The 18,571-nt window shown below is 44.0% G+C and overlaps 1 protein-coding gene across 3 annotated transcripts in view; it reads right to left on the bottom strand.

Annotated features, from left to right (window-relative positions):
• Positions 1-7,158: 7,158 nt before the first annotated feature.
• The window catches only part of LOC123999434 (myosin heavy chain, non-muscle-like), an 80,656-nt gene continuing 69,243 nt past the window's right edge, over positions 7,159-18,571 (bottom strand). For all 3 annotated transcript variants that reach the window (XM_046305225.1, XM_046305227.1, XM_046305226.1), the window contains 9 exons: positions 17,744-17,896; positions 15,932-16,099; positions 14,869-15,042; positions 12,295-12,384; positions 11,919-12,002; positions 10,436-10,553; positions 10,250-10,358; positions 8,670-8,833; positions 7,159-7,805 (listed from right to left, as the gene is read on the bottom strand). In XM_046305225.1, coding sequence (XP_046161181.1) covers positions 10,345-10,358; positions 10,436-10,553; positions 11,919-12,002; positions 12,295-12,384; positions 14,869-15,042; positions 15,932-16,099; positions 17,744-17,896 — 801 coding nt within the window. In that variant the 3' untranslated portion in view covers positions 7,159-7,805; positions 8,670-8,833; positions 10,250-10,344. The remainder of the gene's footprint in view (positions 7,806-8,669; positions 8,834-10,249; positions 10,359-10,435; positions 10,554-11,918; positions 12,003-12,294; positions 12,385-14,868; positions 15,043-15,931; positions 16,100-17,743; positions 17,897-18,571) is intronic.

The raw sequence follows: 18,571 nt of genomic DNA, 5'->3' as shown, positions 1-18,571 counted from the left end.
TACAGTTTAAAATACTACATTTCAGAACACCTTGCCCAACACAGGCCACCACATATTAACAATACACATCCATGTGCACGTGTGTAGATTGCGTATCTTATGTGTAGGTGTGTCTATTCACAGTCCCCGCTGTTCCATAAGGAGCTTTTTTTAATCTGTTTTTTAAAATCTAATTTTACCGCCGCATCAGTTACCTGATGTGGAATAGAGTTCCATGTAGTCATGGCTCTATGTAGTACTGTAGAATAGAGTTCCATGTAGTCATGGCTCTATGTAGTACTGTAGAATAGAGTTCCATGTAGTCATGGCTCTATGTAGTACTGTGGAATAGAGTTCCATGTAGTCATGGCTCTATGTAGTACTGTGGAATAGAGTTCCATGTTATCATGGCTCTATGTAGTACTGTGGAATAGAGTTCCATGTTATCATGGCTCTATGTAGTACTGTGGAATAGAGTTCCATGTAGTCATGGCTCTATGTAGTACTGTGGAATAAAGTTCCATGTAGTCATGGCTCTATGTAGTACTGTGGAATAGAGTTCCATGTAGTCATGGTTCTATGTAGTACTGTGGAATAGAGTTCCATGTAGTCATGGTTCTATGTAGTACTGTGGAATAGAGTTCCATGTAGTGATGACTCTATGTAGTACTGTGGAATAGAGTTCCATGTAGTGATGACTCTATGTAGTACTGTGGAATAGAGTTCCATGTAGTCATGGCTCTATGTAGTACTGTGGAACAGAGTTCCATGTAGTCATGGCTCTATTGGCGGCAGCGTAGCCTAGTGGTTAGAGCGTTGGACTAGTAACCGGAAGGTTGCGAGTTCAAAGCCCCGAGCTGACAAGGTACAAATCTGTCGTTCTGCCCCTGAACAGGCAGTTAACCCACTGTTCCTAGACCAGTTAACCCACTGTTCCCAGGCCGTCATTGAAAATAAGAATGTGTTCTTAACTGACTTACCTGGTTAAATAAAGGTAAAAAATAAAAAATAATAATAATGTAGTACTGTGGAATAGAGTTCCATGTAGTCATGGCTCTATGTGGTACTGTGGAATAGAGTTCCATGTAGTCATGGCTCTATGTAGTACTGTGCGCCTCCCATAGTCTGTTCTTGACTTGGGGACTGTGAAGAGACCTTTGATGGCCTGTCTTGTGGTGGTTGTCCAAGCTGTGAGCCATTAGTTTAGACAGACACCTTGTGCATTCAGCTTTTCAACACCTCTCACAAAGACAAGTACTGATGATGTCAATCTCTCCTCCACTTTGAGCATGAGAGACTTACATGCATGTTATTAATGTTAGCTCTCCATGTACATTTAAGGGCCAGCCGTGCTGCTCTCTTCTGAGACAATTGTAATTTTCCAAGGTCCCTCTTTGTGGCACCTGACCACATGACTGAACAGTAGTCTAGGTGCGACTAAACTAGAGTCTGTAGGACCTGCCTTGTTGACAGTGTTGTTAAGAAGGTAGAAACTAGGGCCTGTGGGACCTGCCTTGTTGATAGTGTTGTTAAGAAGGTAGAGCAGCGCTTTATTATGGACAGACTTCTCCCCATCTTAGCTACTGTTGTATCACCATGTTTTGACCATGACAGTCATCTCAACTTGCTCAATTTCCACATTATTTATTACAACATTTAGTTGAGGTTTAGGGTTTAGTGGATGATTTGTCCCAAATAAAATGCTTTTCGTTTTGAAATATTTAGGACAAATGTATTCCTTGCCACCCATTCTGAAACTAACTGCAGCTCTTTGTTAAGTGTTGCAGTCATTTCAGTTGCTGTAGTAGCTGACATGTATAGTGTTGAGTCATCTGCATACATAGACACACTGGCTTTACTCAAAGCCAGTGGCATGACATTAGTAAAGATTGAAAAAGTAAGGGGCCTAGACAGCTGCCCTGGGGAATTCCTGATTCTACCTGGATAATGTTGGAGGCTTCCATTAAAGAACACCCTCCGTGTTCTGTTACAGGTAACTCTTTATCCACATTATAGCAGGGGGTCTAAAGCCATAACACATATGTTTTTCCATCAGCAGACTTTGACCGATAATGTCAAAGCCGCACTGAAATCTAACAAAACAGCTCTTTTTATCATTACTTTCTCTTGGCCAATCATCAGTCATTTGTGTAAGTGCTGTGCTTGTTGAATGTCCTTCCCTATAACCATGCTGAACGTCTGTTGTCAATTTGTTTACAGTAAAATAACATTGTATCTGTTCAAACACTATTTTTTCCAAAAGTTTACTAAGGCTTGATAACTGGCTGATTGGTCAGCTATTTGAGCCAGTAAATGGGGCTTTACTTATTCTTGGGTAGTGGAATTACTTTAGTTTCCCTCCAGGCCTGAGGGCACACACTTTCTAGTAGGCTTAGATTGAAGATATGGCAATATCGTCCACTATTATCCTCATTAATTTCCCATCCAAGTTGTCAGACCCCGGTGGCTTGTCATTGTTGATAGACAACAATAATTGTTTCATTTTTTTCCACACTCACTGTACAGAATTCAAAATTACAGTGCTCGACTTTCATAATTTGATCAGTTATACTTCGATGTGTAGTTGTTGCTGGGACGTCATGTCTTAGTTTGCTAATCTTGCCAATGAAAACGTAAATTAGAGTTCGACACTGGCCATTATAGATGTAGTCAGTCATGTCAGAAGATAGCAGATTCATTACTTACCAACAACAGCTGTCAATTCCAATAAACTACATCACGTTTTGAAGTTCGCTTTCCTAACAGCAACACTATCATGAATCTAGCTACGACGTTTATTAGCACATTTCTCACACTTTCTTTAGTCGTGGAGGGAGAAGGCTTGTCTCGGGAAAGTGCAGGTGGGTTGCCTAGCAACACATGCCTGTGAGTCAACGTCTGCATAGCGCAGACAAATTCCCATGATTCCCATGATTTATGAATCTGTTCGGACCGAACAGCTAAAATGACTTTGTAAAAACTTATGTCAACTAATAAGGAGAACTATCGAACAAATAAATACATTATTGCATTCTCTAATCATAAACTATGTAACGGGTTTCGTCCTCTTCTGAGGAGGAGTAGGAAGGATCAGACCAATATGCAGCGTGGTACGTGTCCATGTTAATATTTATTTAAACTGAACACAAAACAAAAATAACAAGAGAAGGAACGAAAACGAAACAGTTCTGTCTGGTGACATAGAACGCCAACCCCAACTCACGCCCTGACCAAACTAAACTAGAGACATAAAAAAGGAACTAAGGACAGGACGTGACAATTAGTAAGAGACATTTTGGTACATTTGTGGGCCAAATTTTTACTTACTCAACTTAAGTGATGCAAAATCACATATATGCATAGCTTTTTTTTCGTATAGCAAAACCACGTCAATTTGTCTTTCCAGAAAGATGTTAGTTGGGGTCTTCTTGGGCAGTGTCCGGGTTCCTAAAGGCTATACGGTCTTCTTGGGCAGTGTCCGGGTTCCTAAAGGCCATACGGTCTTCTTGGGCAGTGTCCGGGTTCCTAAAGGCCATACGGTCTTCTTGGGCAGTGTCCGGGTTCCTAAAGGCCATACGGTCTTCTTGGGCAGTGTCCGGGTTCCTAAAGGCTATACGGTATATTTCTGGAGTGTTTATTCGATGGCCTTCTTATCTATGAATGAATTTCAATGAAAAACTTTAATAGGAAAAAAGGAACATGGATTATTTTTCAAAATGTATTTAATATTAATATTCATCATTTTAGGAAGATAAAACACCTGTGAAGTAGAATAAATACCCAACGGCACCTTAAAGCATATAAACGCTGTTACAAAAATACATAATAAATGGCATTGTTTTAAGATATACAGAAGTCTATTGCAAAACAGGGTCTCAAGGGCCCGGAACCTGGTCTCAAGGGCCCAGAACCTGATCTATAGGGCCCCGGAACCTGATCTCAAGGGCCCGGAACCTGATATCAAGGGTCCGGAACCTGATCTCAAGGGCCCGGAACCTGATATCAAGGGTCCGGAACCTGATATCAAGGGTCCGGAACCTGATCTCAAGGGTCCGGAACCTGATCTCAAGGGTCCGGAACCTGATCTCAAGGGCCCGGAACCTGATCTCAAGGGCCCGGAACCTGATCTATAGGGCCCCGGAACCTGATCTCAAGGGCCCGGAACCTGATCTCAAGGGCCCGGAACCTGATCTCAAGGGCCCGGAACCTGATCTCAAGGGCCCGGAACCTGATCTCAAGGGCCCGGAACCTGATCTCAAGGGCCCTGAACCTGATCTCAAGGGCCCGGAACCTGATCTCAAGGGCCGGAACCTGATCTCAAGGGCCCAGAACCTGATCTCAAGGGCCGGAACCTGATCTCAAGGGCCCGGAACCTGATCTCAAGGGCCGGAACCTGATCTCAAGGGCCCTGAATCCCTTTTTGGTCTTGCCAGCATGTGAAGAAAGGGAAAGGAACATTTCGTGAAATACGTTTATCTGAAGGGTTAAGAGTTTATCTAACTGCATCAGATAAAACAGCTATTTATACAAACGTAAAACCATAAAATATAGGATATCACATTCTCAATTCCCCCCAAAAACATGAGATCTGCGTCCTACTTCCTGTTTATGTGGAGCCTTTTGTTGACTACAGCGTAATCTTTATATCATTTTTGGTATCATCTTTCCAAGGGCTCCATCTGAACCCACCGACGTTCCTCTGCACTGCCACGCACAACTTTTTCTCAGCTGGCACAATTTGATTGGCTGTTGTTCGATTCAAACTGTAATCCGTTAAATTAAGAGTTGATGCGCTGCACACTTTTTATAATAGTGTCATTTTTAATATTTGGGCTTGGGGAGGGTTGGGGAGGGTTGGAGATGGTTGGGGAGGGTTGGGGAGGGTTGGAGATGGTTGGGGAGGGTTGGAGAGGGTTGGGGAGGGTTGGAGAGGGTTGGGGAGGGTTGGAGATGGTTGGGGAGGGTTGGAGATGGTTGAGGAGGGTTGGGGAGGGTTGGAGAGGGTTGGGGAGGGTTGGAGAGGGTTGGGGAGGGTTGGAGACGGTTGGGGAGGGTTGGAGAGGGTTGGAGAAGGTTGGGGAGGGTTGGGGAGGGTTGGGGACGGTTGAAGAGGGTTGGAGAGGGTTGGGGACAGTTGAAGAGGGTTGGAGGGGATTTGAGAGGGTTGGAGAGGGTTTGAGAGGGTTGGAGAGGGTTGGGAGGGTTGGAGAGGGTATCAAGTCAGGTCGAGTCATAAGGCTCAAGTCCAAGTCAAGTCACGAGTCATTGGTGTTAAAGTCAAAGTCTAGTAGGAAGTCATCATATTTGTGACTCGAGTCCAAGTCATGTGACCTGAGTCCACACCTCTGTTTGCTGCTGTGGTTGTTTTTGTAGGTAATTAACATCAAATCATAATAACATGTTATTTGTCACATGCTCCATAAACAGATGAAGACTAACAGTGAAATAATTACTGATGGGTCCTTTGCCAACAATGCAGAGAGAAAGAATAGAGAAATAATAGAAAAAGTAATAATAAATACACAATGAGAAACAATAACTTGGCTTTATACACAGGTAGCCTATTGGTTAGAGTGTAGAGGCGGTAGGTATCCTAGTGGTTAGAGTGTAGAGGCGGCAGGTAGCCTATTGGTTAGAGTGTAGAGGCGGTAGGTAGCCTAGTGGTTAGAGTGTAGAGGTGGCAGGTAGTCTAGTGGTTAGAGTGTAGAGGAGGCAGGTAGCCTAGTGGTTAGAGTGTAGAGGAGGCAGGTAGCCTAGTGGTTAGAGTGTAGAGGCGGTAGGTAGCCTAGTGGTTAGAGTGTAGAGGTGGCAGGTAGCCTATTGGTTAGAGTGTAGAGGCGGTAGGTAGCCTATTGGTTAGAGTGTAGAGGCGGCAGGTAGCCTATTGGTTAGAGTGTAGAGGCGGTAGGTAGCCTAGTGGTTAGAGTGTAGAGGCGGCAGGTAGCCTATTGGTTAGAGTGTAGAGGTGGCAGGGTAGTCTAGTGGTCAGAGTGTAGAGGTGGCAGGTAGCCTATTGGTTAGAGTGTAGAGGCGGTAGGTAGCCTAGTGGTTAGAGTGTAGAGACAACAGGTAGTCTAGTGGTTAGAGTGTAGAGGCAGTAGGTAGCCTAGTGATTAGAGTGTAGAGGCAGTAGGTAGCCTAGTGGTTAGAGTGTAGAGGCGGCAGGTAGCCTATTGGTTAGAGTGTAGAGGCAGTAGGTAGCCTAGTGGTTAGAGTATAGAGGCGGCAGGTAGCCTAGTGGTTAGAGGGTAGAGGCAGCAGGTAGCCTAGTGGTTAGAGTGTAGAGGCGGCAGGTAGCCTAGTGGTTAGAGTGTAGAGAAAGCCACATAGCCCTAGTTTGCCCCAGAGGAGCCGTACTACAATGGACGACCCTGTAAAACAAGACATTTCACTGAACCTATCCGGTGTATGTGACAACAAACATTTTATCATTTGTAAACAGTCCATTGTGGAACATACTGTTCACCCTCACATAGACTTGTATTGTAGTCCAATCATTCACAGGCTTGTATTGTAGTCCAATCATTCAGGCACAGTCTGTCTGTCCTTCAAGCATTGCAAATGGAAGACACTTCCACATTCTGCTCAGAGGTGAATAAGTCAAATAAAAGCGTTATACTGTATATAAAATAAATCAAAGTGTATAGTGTAGCAGGTAATATCAATACTGTACGGAAGTAAGATATTTATAATATAGTTAACACGGTAATGCAACAGATTCGTTTTGGTAATTTGTAGGAAATATTGTCCAGATCCTCCAAACTACTTTAACCCAAAGTCCTATATGATCATATAATGATTATATATTGATTATTGGCCCTTTTTCTTCGCTAAAACACGTGACTTGAGTGTACAGGGATAGCTAGCTTGATTCAATATAATTGTGTTGATATACTGTAATATCTCCTGCTGTATAAATAAAGCTTGATTTGATTCAAAAGAATCACAACACTTCAACTACTACTTCCTTTAACATTCTACAGACTCCCTCCCAAAAAAAACATGAGTGTCCTGTGTTTTATATATATTTCCACACTGTGGGGTTGGAATAATACTGTGAAATTGATAATATTATGATAATGCCCTGTTGGTGTAAGAGCTGTTTGAAAAGACAGCCAGAAGTTTCAGCCTGTTTTGGTGGGATGGAGTTTTGATAGACCAATGAGAAAGAGAGTTCCAAAACCTCTCTACCAATAACAGCTAGTTGTCAGTTTCCCCACTCTGGTGACATCACCAGGTGGTAAATGAGTTAATAGACCAATGAGAAAGAGAGTTCCAAAACCTCTCTACCAATAACAGCTAGTTGTCAGTTTCCCCTCTCCCAGACACTCCCAGCAAAAAAATGTATTATAAAAAAAACAACCTCTTTGCAAAGAATCAATTTGAGTTTCTTTTTGACCATTTTGACTTGAAAACAATCACAGTAAGATCCTTGTTACCCAGAAATGAGTTAATATTGAGATAATAACAGCTGCATTGGGACCTTTAGTTAATAACCATAACTAAAGACACATTTCAATAGTACAGAGAAAGAGGCTAAAGGAGGTTTGAACACTTCACTTGTGGGCTTTTCCTACGATAAATGACAGTATTGGTGCCAGTGTAGAATGTGTTGTTTCTTGTCAAGTCTATTAGCGGTGTTATTAGGGGGTATCACTCTAACCTTTATCAATACAGGTGTGTTGAAAAAGGCTAGAATGAGGAGGTGCTGTTGTCTTTATTCAGGCCTTGGAGGATGTTGGTCAGCCTGGTCCTCTTCATCTACACTGAGATCCAGACGCAGGTTCTCCAGAGTCTGTCTCATTTGCATGGTGGACTCCTTACGTCTGCAGAGCAAATGAGGATGTGTTTGTGTCCTGCAGTTCAAACAGTATCACTCTCTCTCTCTCCCTCTGCTCTCTCTCCCTCTGCTCTCTCTCCCTCTGCTCTGCGCTCTCTGCTCTCCCTCTGCTCTGCGCTCTCTGCTCTCCCTCTCTGCTCTGCGCTCTCCCCCTCTGCTCTGCGCTCTCCCCCTCTGCTCTGCACTCTCCCCCTCTGCTCTGCGCTCTCCCCCTCTGCTCTGCGCTCTCCCCCTCTGCTCTGCGCTCTCCCCCTGCTCTCGCCCTCTCTGCTCTCGCCCTCTCTGCTCTCCCCCTCTCTGCTCTCCCCCTCTGCTCTCTCCCTCTGCTCTCTCCCTCGCTGCTCTCCCTCGCTGCTCTCCCTCGCTGCTCTCCCTCTGATCTCCCTCTGATTTCCCTCTGATCTCCCTCTGATCTCCCTCTGATCTGTCTCTCTTTCTAGTCTCTCCCTCTCTGATCTCCCTCTGATCTCCCTCTGATCTCTCCTCTGCTCTCCCTCTGTCTCTCTCTGCTCTCTCTGATCTGTCTCCCTCTCTGATCTCCCTCTCTGATCTGTCTCTCTTTCTAGTCTCTCCCTCTGCTCTCCCTCTGCTCTCCCTCTCTGCTCTCCCTCTCTGCTCTCCCTCTCTGCTCTCCCTCTCTGCTCTCCCTCTCTGCTCTCCCTCTCTGCTCTCCCTCTCTGCTCTCCCTCTCTGCTCTCCCTCTCTGCTCTCCCTTTCTGTCTCTCCCTCTCTGCTCTCCCTCTCTGCTCTCCCTCTCTGCTCTCCCTCTGATCTGTCTCTCTTTCTAGTCTCTCCCTCTCTGATCTCCATCTCTCCCTTTCATTGAACCTTTATTTTGTAAACCACGTACTTGAGTTGAAGGTGCTGATCCAGGAGCTGTCTCTGTAGTCTGTTGGAGGTCTCTCTCTCCTCTGTCAGTTCTCTCTGGGTGTGGCGGTACTGAGCGTCTCTACGACTGGACTCCTCCTCCGCCTCGTTCAGCTGACGCTTCAGGGAACGCATCCTCTGGGTCATCTGATGGAGAGAGGTCATAGGTCATTGGGTCAACTTCAGAGGGCTACCATATCAAACTGCACATTACGCATCACAACACTCAGAGGTATCACGTCAATAAATAACATCCACTTGTACAAAGTTATCTCATTAAACATTATTATTTAACAAGAGATCCTGGAGATCCTATCAGGAACACAGTATAAATAAACTTGAATTAATGTAAATTAGGATTCACTGTCCCCCATCTGACATGGCTCTCCTGTGTTAGCAACTATAAAGTATCCTACCAGGTCCTTCTGCTTCGTACCAGACACACACACAGTCCTACTAGCGTAGTGGTGGTGTTAGTGCAGGTTTCCTACCAGGTCCTTCTGCTTCGTACCACACACACACACACACACACACACACACACGTCCTACTAGCGTAGTGGTGGTGTTAGTGCAGGTATCCTACCAGGTCCTTCTGCTTCGTACCACACACACACGCACACGCACACGCACACACACACACACACACACACACACACACACACACACACACACACACACACACACACACACACACACACACACACACACACAGTCCTACTAGCGTAGTGGTGGTGTTACAGCACACCTACACAGCACACAGTGGTGGTGTTACACACCACTAGCGTAGTGGTGGTGTTAGTGCAGTATCCTACTAGGTCCTTCTGGTGGTGTTACACACACTACACAAACACTAGCGTAGTGGTGGTGTTAGTGCAGTATCCTACCAGGTCCTTCTGCTGGTGTTACACACCACACAGTCCTACTAGCGTAGTGGTGGTGTTAGTGCAGTATCCTACCAGGTCCTTCTGCTTACAGTCCACACACACACACACACACACACACACACACACACACACACACACACACACACACACACACACAGAGTCCTACTAGCGTAGTGGTGGTGTTGTTACAGTCCTACCAGCGTAGTGGTGGTGTTACAGTCCTACTAGCGTAGTGGTGGTGTTACAGTCCTACTAGCGTAGTGGTGGTGTTACAGTCCTACCAGCGTAGTGGTGGTGTTACAGTCCTACCAGCGTAGTGGTGGTGTTACAGTCCTACCAGCGTAGTGGTGGTGTTACAGTCCTACTAGCGTAGTGGTGGTGTTACAGTCCTACTAGCGTAGTGGTGGTGTTACAGTCCTACTAGCGTAGTGGTGGTGTTACAGTCCTACTAGCGTAGTGGTGGTGTTACAGTCCTACTAGCGTAGTGGTGGTGTTACAGTCCTACTAGCGTAGTGGTGGTGTTACAGTCCTACTAGCGTAGTGGTGGTGTTACAGTCCTACTAGCGTAGTGGTGGTGTTACAGTCCTACTAGCGTAGTGGTGGTGTTACAGTCCTACTAGCGTAGTGGTGGTGTTACAGTCCTACTAGCGTAGTGGTGGTGTTAGTGCAGGTTTCCTACCAGGTCCTTCTGCTCTGTATTGATCTTCTGTTCCTCCTCCAGCTGACCAGACAGTTCGTTGATCTTCCTCTCCAGTTTACTGATGGTGTTGCTCATCACCACCTTGTTCCTGCACAGGAGAACTCCGTCAATACACCAGTCCAAAACACTGTGTCGTTGTCCTGTAGATACAAAAAGGAGACGTACCTCTCCTCCACTCTGAGAGCGTTTCCAGCTCCTTGACCCGGTTCTCTGTCTTAGTGATCACATCCACCTGGACTCTGGAGCTGTGAAGGTCCTCCATCGCCACACGCAGGTCACGCAGCTACAGTACACCACAGGAAGGAATGTTACAGTACACCACAGGAAGAAATGTTACAGTACACCACAGGAAGGAATGTTACAGACACCACAGGAAGGAATGTTACAGTACACCACAGGAAGGAATGTTACAGACACCACAGGAAGGAATGTTACAGTACACCACAGGAAGGAATGTTACAGACACCACAGGAAGGAATGTTACAGTACACCACAGGAAGGAATGTTACAGTACACCACAGGAAGGAATGTTACAGTACACCACAGGAATGAATGTTACACTACACCACAGGAAGGCATGTTACAGACACCACAGGAAGCAATGTTACAGATACCACAGGAAGGAATGTTACAGACACCACAGGAAGGAATGTTACAGTACACCACAGGAAGGAATGTTACAGTACACCACAGGAAGGAACGTTACAGTACACCACAGGAAGGAATGTTACAGTACACCACAGGAAGGAATGTTACAGACACCACAGGAAGGAATGTTACAGTACACCACAGGAAGGAATGTTACAGACACCACAGGAAGGAATGTTACAGTACACCACAGGAAGGAATGTTACAGTACACCACAGGAAGGAATGTTACAGACACCACAGGAAGGAGGCTGGGTAGCCTAGTGGTTAGAGTGTAGAGGTGGCAGGTAGCCTAGTGGTTAGAGTGTAGAGGTGGCAGGTAGAGTGGTTAGGCAGGTGGCAGGTATCCTAGTGGTTAGAGTGTAGAGGTGGCAGGTAGCCTAGTGGTTAGAGTGTAGAGGTGGCAGGTATCCTAGTGGTTAGAGTGTAGAGGAGGCAGGGTAGCCTAGTGGTTAGAGTGTAGAGGGGGCAGGTAGCCTAGTGGTTAGAGTGTAGAGGTGGCAGGTAGCCTAGTGGTTAGAGTGTAGAGGTGGCAGGTAGCCTAGTGGTTAGAGTGTAGAGGGGGCAGGGTAGACTAGTGGTTAGAGTGTAGGGGCGGCAGGTAGCCTAGTGGTTAGAGTGTAGAGGCGGCAGGTAGCCTAGTGGTTAGAGTGTAGAGGTGGCAGGTAGTCTAGTGGTTAGAGCGTTGGACTAGCAACTAGAAGGTTGCAAGTTCAAATCCCTGAGCTGACACGGTACAAATCTGTCTTTCTGCCCCTGAACAAGCAGTTAACCCACTGTTCCTAGGCCATCATTGAAAATAAGAATTTGTTTTTAACGGTCTTGCCTGGTCAAATAAAATAAATAAAAACATAGCTAAACATGAATCACAACCAATTCAACCATAGGCCCTATATACAACACCGATGTATAAATGGATCACGTAGCTACACCACAGTCTGATGTCCCCACCATGCAGGTTACAAAAGTTCCCGGTGAAAACCCAGCCGTAGGTACTGTACCTGTCTCGTCAGGTTGATCTTCTCACTGTCCAGCTGCTCATTCACATATGTCTCCTGAATCAACTTCAGCTGGAGCTGTTCTGTCTGTGAAGAACACAACAGTATGTTTTAGATAGTACTTCACACCCACTGGGGCAGGTCCTCAACAAAACAACCCTGTCCCCATTCGCTGCTGGCGAATCAGATCAACATCAGAATATAATTAACTCTCACTGGCCAGGCATCAGTTAAAGTCCCAGAAGATGACATTTCATATTTAAATGATTTATGCGAATATTTTGACTAACTATATTAATTGACGTGAACAGAAGAACATTGGTTCAGTGTGGCATAGTGGTCAGGGTGCAGGGGTCAGAGGTCAGGCAGACAGACGTACCTGTTCGATGGCTCTCTTGTGCTTCCTGGCCCAACTCTGTTCACTGTCCTGCATCTCCTCCAGGTCGCTCTCAAGATCTATCGCTTTCTCCTGTGAAAGGAGAAACACGTCAACCAATCAATCAATCAATCAATCAATCGAATCGATCTATATAACTATATAACTATCTATATATATATAACACCTTTTCTACATCGGCAGTTGTTATAAAACACGATCAATCACCCGAGACCAGTGTTTTCCACCACCGTCAACAAAACACCAAATGATGGAATTTCTGGTGGAAGAAATGGTGTCACATCCCTCCAATAGAGATCCAGACACCAGTAGAATCTATGCCGAGGTGAATTGAAGATGTTCTGGAGTCACATGGTGGCCCAACACCCTATTAATACACTATGTTGGGTTTCCATTATTTTGGCAGTTACCTGTTCATACAGTATATCGCCCACGGTTCATACAGTCTACTGTCTCTATATCTACAGTATCATACAGTCTACTCTCTCTATATCTACAGTATATCGCCCAAGGTTCATACAGTCTACTCTCTCTATATCTACAGTATATCTCTACTCATATCTACAGGTTCATACAGTCTACTCTCTCTATATCTACAGTATATCAGCCCAATCTACAGGTCTACTATATCTACAGTATATCGCTACAGTATCTCTCTATATTTACAGTCTATCTCTATATCTAGTCTACTGTTTCTATATCTACAGTATCATACAGTCTACTCTCTCTATATCTACAGTATCATACAGTCTACTCTCTCTATATCTACAGTATCATACAGTCTACTCTCTCTATATCTACAGTATCATACAGTCTACTCTCTCTATATCTACAGTATATCGCCCAAGGTTCATACAGTCTACTCTCTCTATATCTACAGTATATCGCCCAAGGTTCATACAGTCTACTCTCTCTATATCAACAGTATATCGCCCAAGGTTCATACAGTCTACTCTCTCTATATCTACAGTATCATACAGTCTACTCTCTCTATATCTACAGTATCATACAGTCTACTCTCTCTATATCTACAGTATCATACAGTCTACTCTCTATATCTACAGTATATCGCCCAAGGTTCATACAGTCTACTGTCTCTATATCTACAGTATCATACAGTCTACTCTCTCTATATCTACAGTATCATACAGTCTACTCTCTCTATATCTACAAGGTTCATACAGTCTACTCTCTCTATATCTACAGTATATCGCCCAAGGTTCATACAGTCTACTGTCTCTATATCTACAGTATCATACAGTCTACTCTCTCTATATCTACAGTATATCGCCCAAGGTTCATACAGTCTACTGTCTCTATATCTACAGTATATCATACAGTCTACTCTCTCTATATCTACAGTATATCTACTCCTCTATATCTACAGTATATCTCCCAATATCTACAGTCATACAGTCTCCCATTCATACAGTCTCTCTCTAGTCTACTCTCTCTCTATATCTACAGTATATCGCCCAAGGTTCATACAGTCTACTGTCTCTATATCTACAGTATCATACAGTCTACTCTCTCTATATCTACAGTATATATCCCACGGTTCATACAGTCTACTCTCTCTATATCTACAGTATATCTCCCAAGGTTCATACAGTCTACTCTCTCTATATATCGCCCAGTACTGTCTCTATATCTACAGTATCTATATCTACAGTATATCTGTCTACTATCTCTATATTTACAGTATCATACAGTCTACTGTTTCTATATCTACAGTATCATACAGTCTACTCTGTCTATATCTATAGTATATATCCCACGGTTCATACAGTCTACTCTCTCTATATCTACAGTATATCTCCCAAGGTTCATACAGTCTACTGTCTCTATATTTACAGTATCATACAGTCTACTGTTTCTATATCTACAGTATCATACAGTCTACTGTCTCTATATCTACAGTATCATACAGTCTACTCTTTCTATATCTATAGTATATCTCCCATACAGTCTACTCTCTCTATATCTACAGTATCATACAGTCTACTCTCTCTATATCTACAGTATATCTCCCACGGTTCATACAGCCTACTCTTGCTACAGTCTATATCTATATCAGTATATCTCCCATATCTACAGTATATCTCCCACGGTTCATACAGTCTACTCTCTCTATATCTACAGTATATCTCCCACAGGTTCATACAGTCTACTCTCTCTATATCTACAGTATATCTCCCAAGGTTCATACAGTCTACTCTCTCTATATCTACAGTATATCTCTTCATACAGTCTACTGTCTCTATATTTACAGTATCATACAGTCTACTGTCTCTATATCTGCAGTATCATACAGTCTACTGTCTCTATATCTGCAGTATCATACAGTCTACTGTCTCTATATCTACAGTATCATACAGTCTACTCTCTCTATATCTACAGTATATCTTCCACGTTTCATACAGTCTATTCTCTCTATATCTACAGTATATCTTCCACGTTTCATACAGTCTATTCTCTCTATATCTACAGTATATCTTGCTCGGCCAGGTCCTCTGGGCTTAGGGTTTATGGTGCTCTCTGTCGGTCTGTACCAACCTGAGCCTGTTTGAGTTGCTTGTCCAGGTCCTCCTTGGTCTGTGCAGCCGTCTGTAGCTCCATGGTCAGGTCCTCCACGCTCCTCTCTGCCTGCTTCAACTGCAGCTGAACTCTCTCTCTCAGCTGGATCTCCTCTTCCAGGGAACGTTCCTTATCTATCAGCTTATCAGACACCTGACAACACATACAGTTATCTATCAGTTTACCTGACACCTGACTACACACACAGTCATCTATCAGCTTACCTGACACCTGACTACACACACAGTCATCTATCAGCTTATCAGACACCTGACAACACATACAGTTATCTATCAGCTTATCAGACACCTGACAACACATACAGTTATCTATCAGTTTACCTGACAACACATACAGTTATCTATCAGTTTACCTGACACCTGACAACACACACAGTCATCTATCAGTTTACCTGACACCTGACAACACACACAGTTATCTATCAGTTTACCTGACAACACACACAGTTATCTATCAGTTTACCTGACACCTGACAACACACACAGTTATCTATCAGTTTACCTGACAACACACACAGTTATCTATCAGTTTACCTGACAACACACACAGTTATCTATCAGTTTACCTGACACCTGACAACACACAGTTATCTATCAGTTTACCTGACACCTGACAACACACAGTTATCTATCAGTTTACCTGACACCTGACAACACACACAGTTATCTATCAGTTTACCTGACAACACACACAGTTATCTATCAGTTTACCTGACACCTGACAACACACACAGTTATCTATCAGTTTACCTGACACCTGACAACACACACAGTAATCTATCAGTTTACCTGACACCTGACAGAGTATAACAGAGTGTAATAAAGAATACTATATCCATGTGTAAATCAGAACAATCACGTATGGACACACACTTTACAGTATGGGTCAGGTAGACGACACAATCACGATGGCTGTAAACACGTTCCCACTAAAGCAGAAATTACTTTCAAAAGCCAATCTTAAGTAGAAATGATCTGCATTTGACTACAGTAAGACCCGTAAGGCCCGTGTCCTCATCTACCTGTCCCTGGAGACGGCTGACAGTCTGCTGGGCTCTCTGCAGCTCCTGACCCTTCTCCAGTATCGTCTCTTCCAGCTCCTTTACCCTCAGCTGGTCACCATCTCGTAGCTTCTGGTGCAGACTGAGCTCTGCTGAGGCCTGGGTGGCTCTCTGTTGGGCCTCCCCGAGCTGTGGAGGGAGAGTAATGTCACGCAAATATACAAAGCAAACGATCTAGGGTTAATGTAATGTACACTGAGGGTGTTACATTTAAAACTGGTCCAGTGTCTATACGGGGTCTGCCCTTTTCAGTGTTAAATGAACACAATGCTTAGTGCCAAGCCTCATTTGTATATTTCCCAGAGTGCCTTGACTTTCGAGTGAATTGTAGAGTTAGACATGGTTATTGCATTCATCAATATTCAGTCCTGTGGACTTTGCCAAGTGAGATCCTGTTATCAACACAATACAACATATTTCACGAGGCCTTATTTTGAGGGTCCAGGTTTACCCTAATACAGTGTCTTGAAACTCCTGGTTTACAGGCCACATCAGGCTTGCAAAGTCACATTATGCTGGCTTGCAAAGTGAGTTGTAATTCCTATTGGAATCCAGCCAGAGTAGGGCTATCCAACATTTAACATTTGTATTCACCCACAACCCGCATTTAGAACGACTGAACGGGTTGGGAAGACTAAGCTATGATGCAACTTCAAACATCTAACCTGGAACAGCCACTACAGTAATAGGAACAAGTCCAATGAAGAGATTGGATTAGTTTAGAAAAATGTTATTTATATTTGAGTAGCAAAAACATAGATATTGAAACAAAACAACAACAAAAATCTCCCTGCAATAGAGCATGCTGGGAAACATAATGTTGAGCGTGGGTTTTGTTTTAATACTGCTATTAACAACAACACTGGGGTTATTTCACACCAATGAGTATTTAATTTAACACTTACAGAGTTAATGTAACATTTACATTTACATTTAAGTCATTTAGCAGACACTCTTATCCAGAGCGACTTACAAATTGGTGACTCCTGTAACTCCTGAATCAACACAAGGAAATGTTACACTAATTCAATTTCGAATTTCAACAATCTTCAAGTTGTGGCATTGGAATCGAATTGGAATTAGAATGTTTGGAATGTTTGAATTGGAATTAGAATGTTTGGAATGTTTGAATTGATATTAGAATGTTTGGAATGTTTGAATTGGAATTAGAATGTTTGGAATGTTTGAATTGGAATTAGAATGTTTGATTTGGAATAGTAAAAAAAAATACATCTTTGTAATTTAACTGAACAAAAGTACTGCATGATTTGTTTTAAAATCATTTTAACGTGTATTTATATACTCCCTGAAAGCTTGAGGGAAATGAATTTGAATATGTGGAATAGTTTGGGATAATACTGAATTAAGAATTAAATTATTGGAATTTACTTAACAATGAAATTGAAAGGAAATGAAATTATCTCTGAATTTGAAGACTGACCTGGAATTTGAATAGTATTAAAAGGAATTTACAGGAAGAGGGAATTTAATTTGAATTTAATTTGTGGAATTAACCACAACCCTTGAAGCTACATTATAGGTGCGTAAAGTGAACAGACCTGTACCTCAGTCTCCAGTCTGAAGACTCTGATCTCTCTCACACACCACACACACACACACACACACACACACACACACACACACACACACACACACACACACACACACACACACACACACACACACACACACACACACACACACACACACACACACACACACACACACACACACACACACACACACACACACACACACACACACACACTGTACCTCAGTCTCCAGTCTGAAGACAGTGTCACTGAGCTCAGATGTCCTCTTGTCCCGTGTCTCCTTGGCCCCCGCTAGCTCCTCCAACTGTCTCTCAGACAGCCACAGCTTCTCGGACAGACCCTCGGCATGGAGCGACTGCTTCTCCAGCGCCTCCTATAGGGGACATGGTGTAGGACAGACACAGAGGCTGGGGCTGAAATGGAACCCTACTCGTTACACAGTGCACTATTTTGGGCAGGGTCTTGGTAGGGGTCATGACAGGGTCATGGTAGGGAATAGGGTGACATTTTTTGGATGCACACAGGGGGCTCACGCAAGGCAGACACGTAGGCCCTGGTCTGTGGTAGAATAGGCCCAGCTGACTGACTGACTGGTCTGTGGTAGAATAGGCCCAGCTGACTGACTGACTGGTCTGTGGTAGAATAGGCCCAGCTGACTGACAGGTCTGTGGTAGAATAGGCCCAGCTGACTGACTGGTCTGTGGTAGAATAGGCCCAGCTAACTGAGGTCTGTGGTAGAATAGGCCCAGCTGACTGACTGGTCTGTGGTAGAATAGGCCCAGCTGACTGACTGACTGGTCTGTGGTAGAATAGGCCCAGCTGACTGACTGACTGGTCTGTGGTAGAATAGGCCCAGCTGACTGACAGGTCTGTGGTAGAATAGGCCCAGCTGACTGACAGGTCTGTGGTAGAATAGGCCCAGCTGACTGACAGGTCTGTGGTAGAATAGGCCCAGCTGACTGACAGGTCTGTGGTAGAATAGGCCCAGCTGACTGACTGACAGGTCTGTGGTAGAATAGGCCCAGCTGACTGACTGACAGGTCTGTGG

Source organism: Oncorhynchus gorbuscha, linkage group LG16 (genome assembly GCF_021184085.1).
Source record: "Oncorhynchus gorbuscha isolate QuinsamMale2020 ecotype Even-year linkage group LG16, OgorEven_v1.0, whole genome shotgun sequence".
NCBI classification, from domain to species: Eukaryota; Metazoa; Chordata; class Actinopteri; order Salmoniformes; family Salmonidae; genus Oncorhynchus; species Oncorhynchus gorbuscha.
This window is presented reverse-complemented; position numbering and strand designations above follow the sequence as displayed.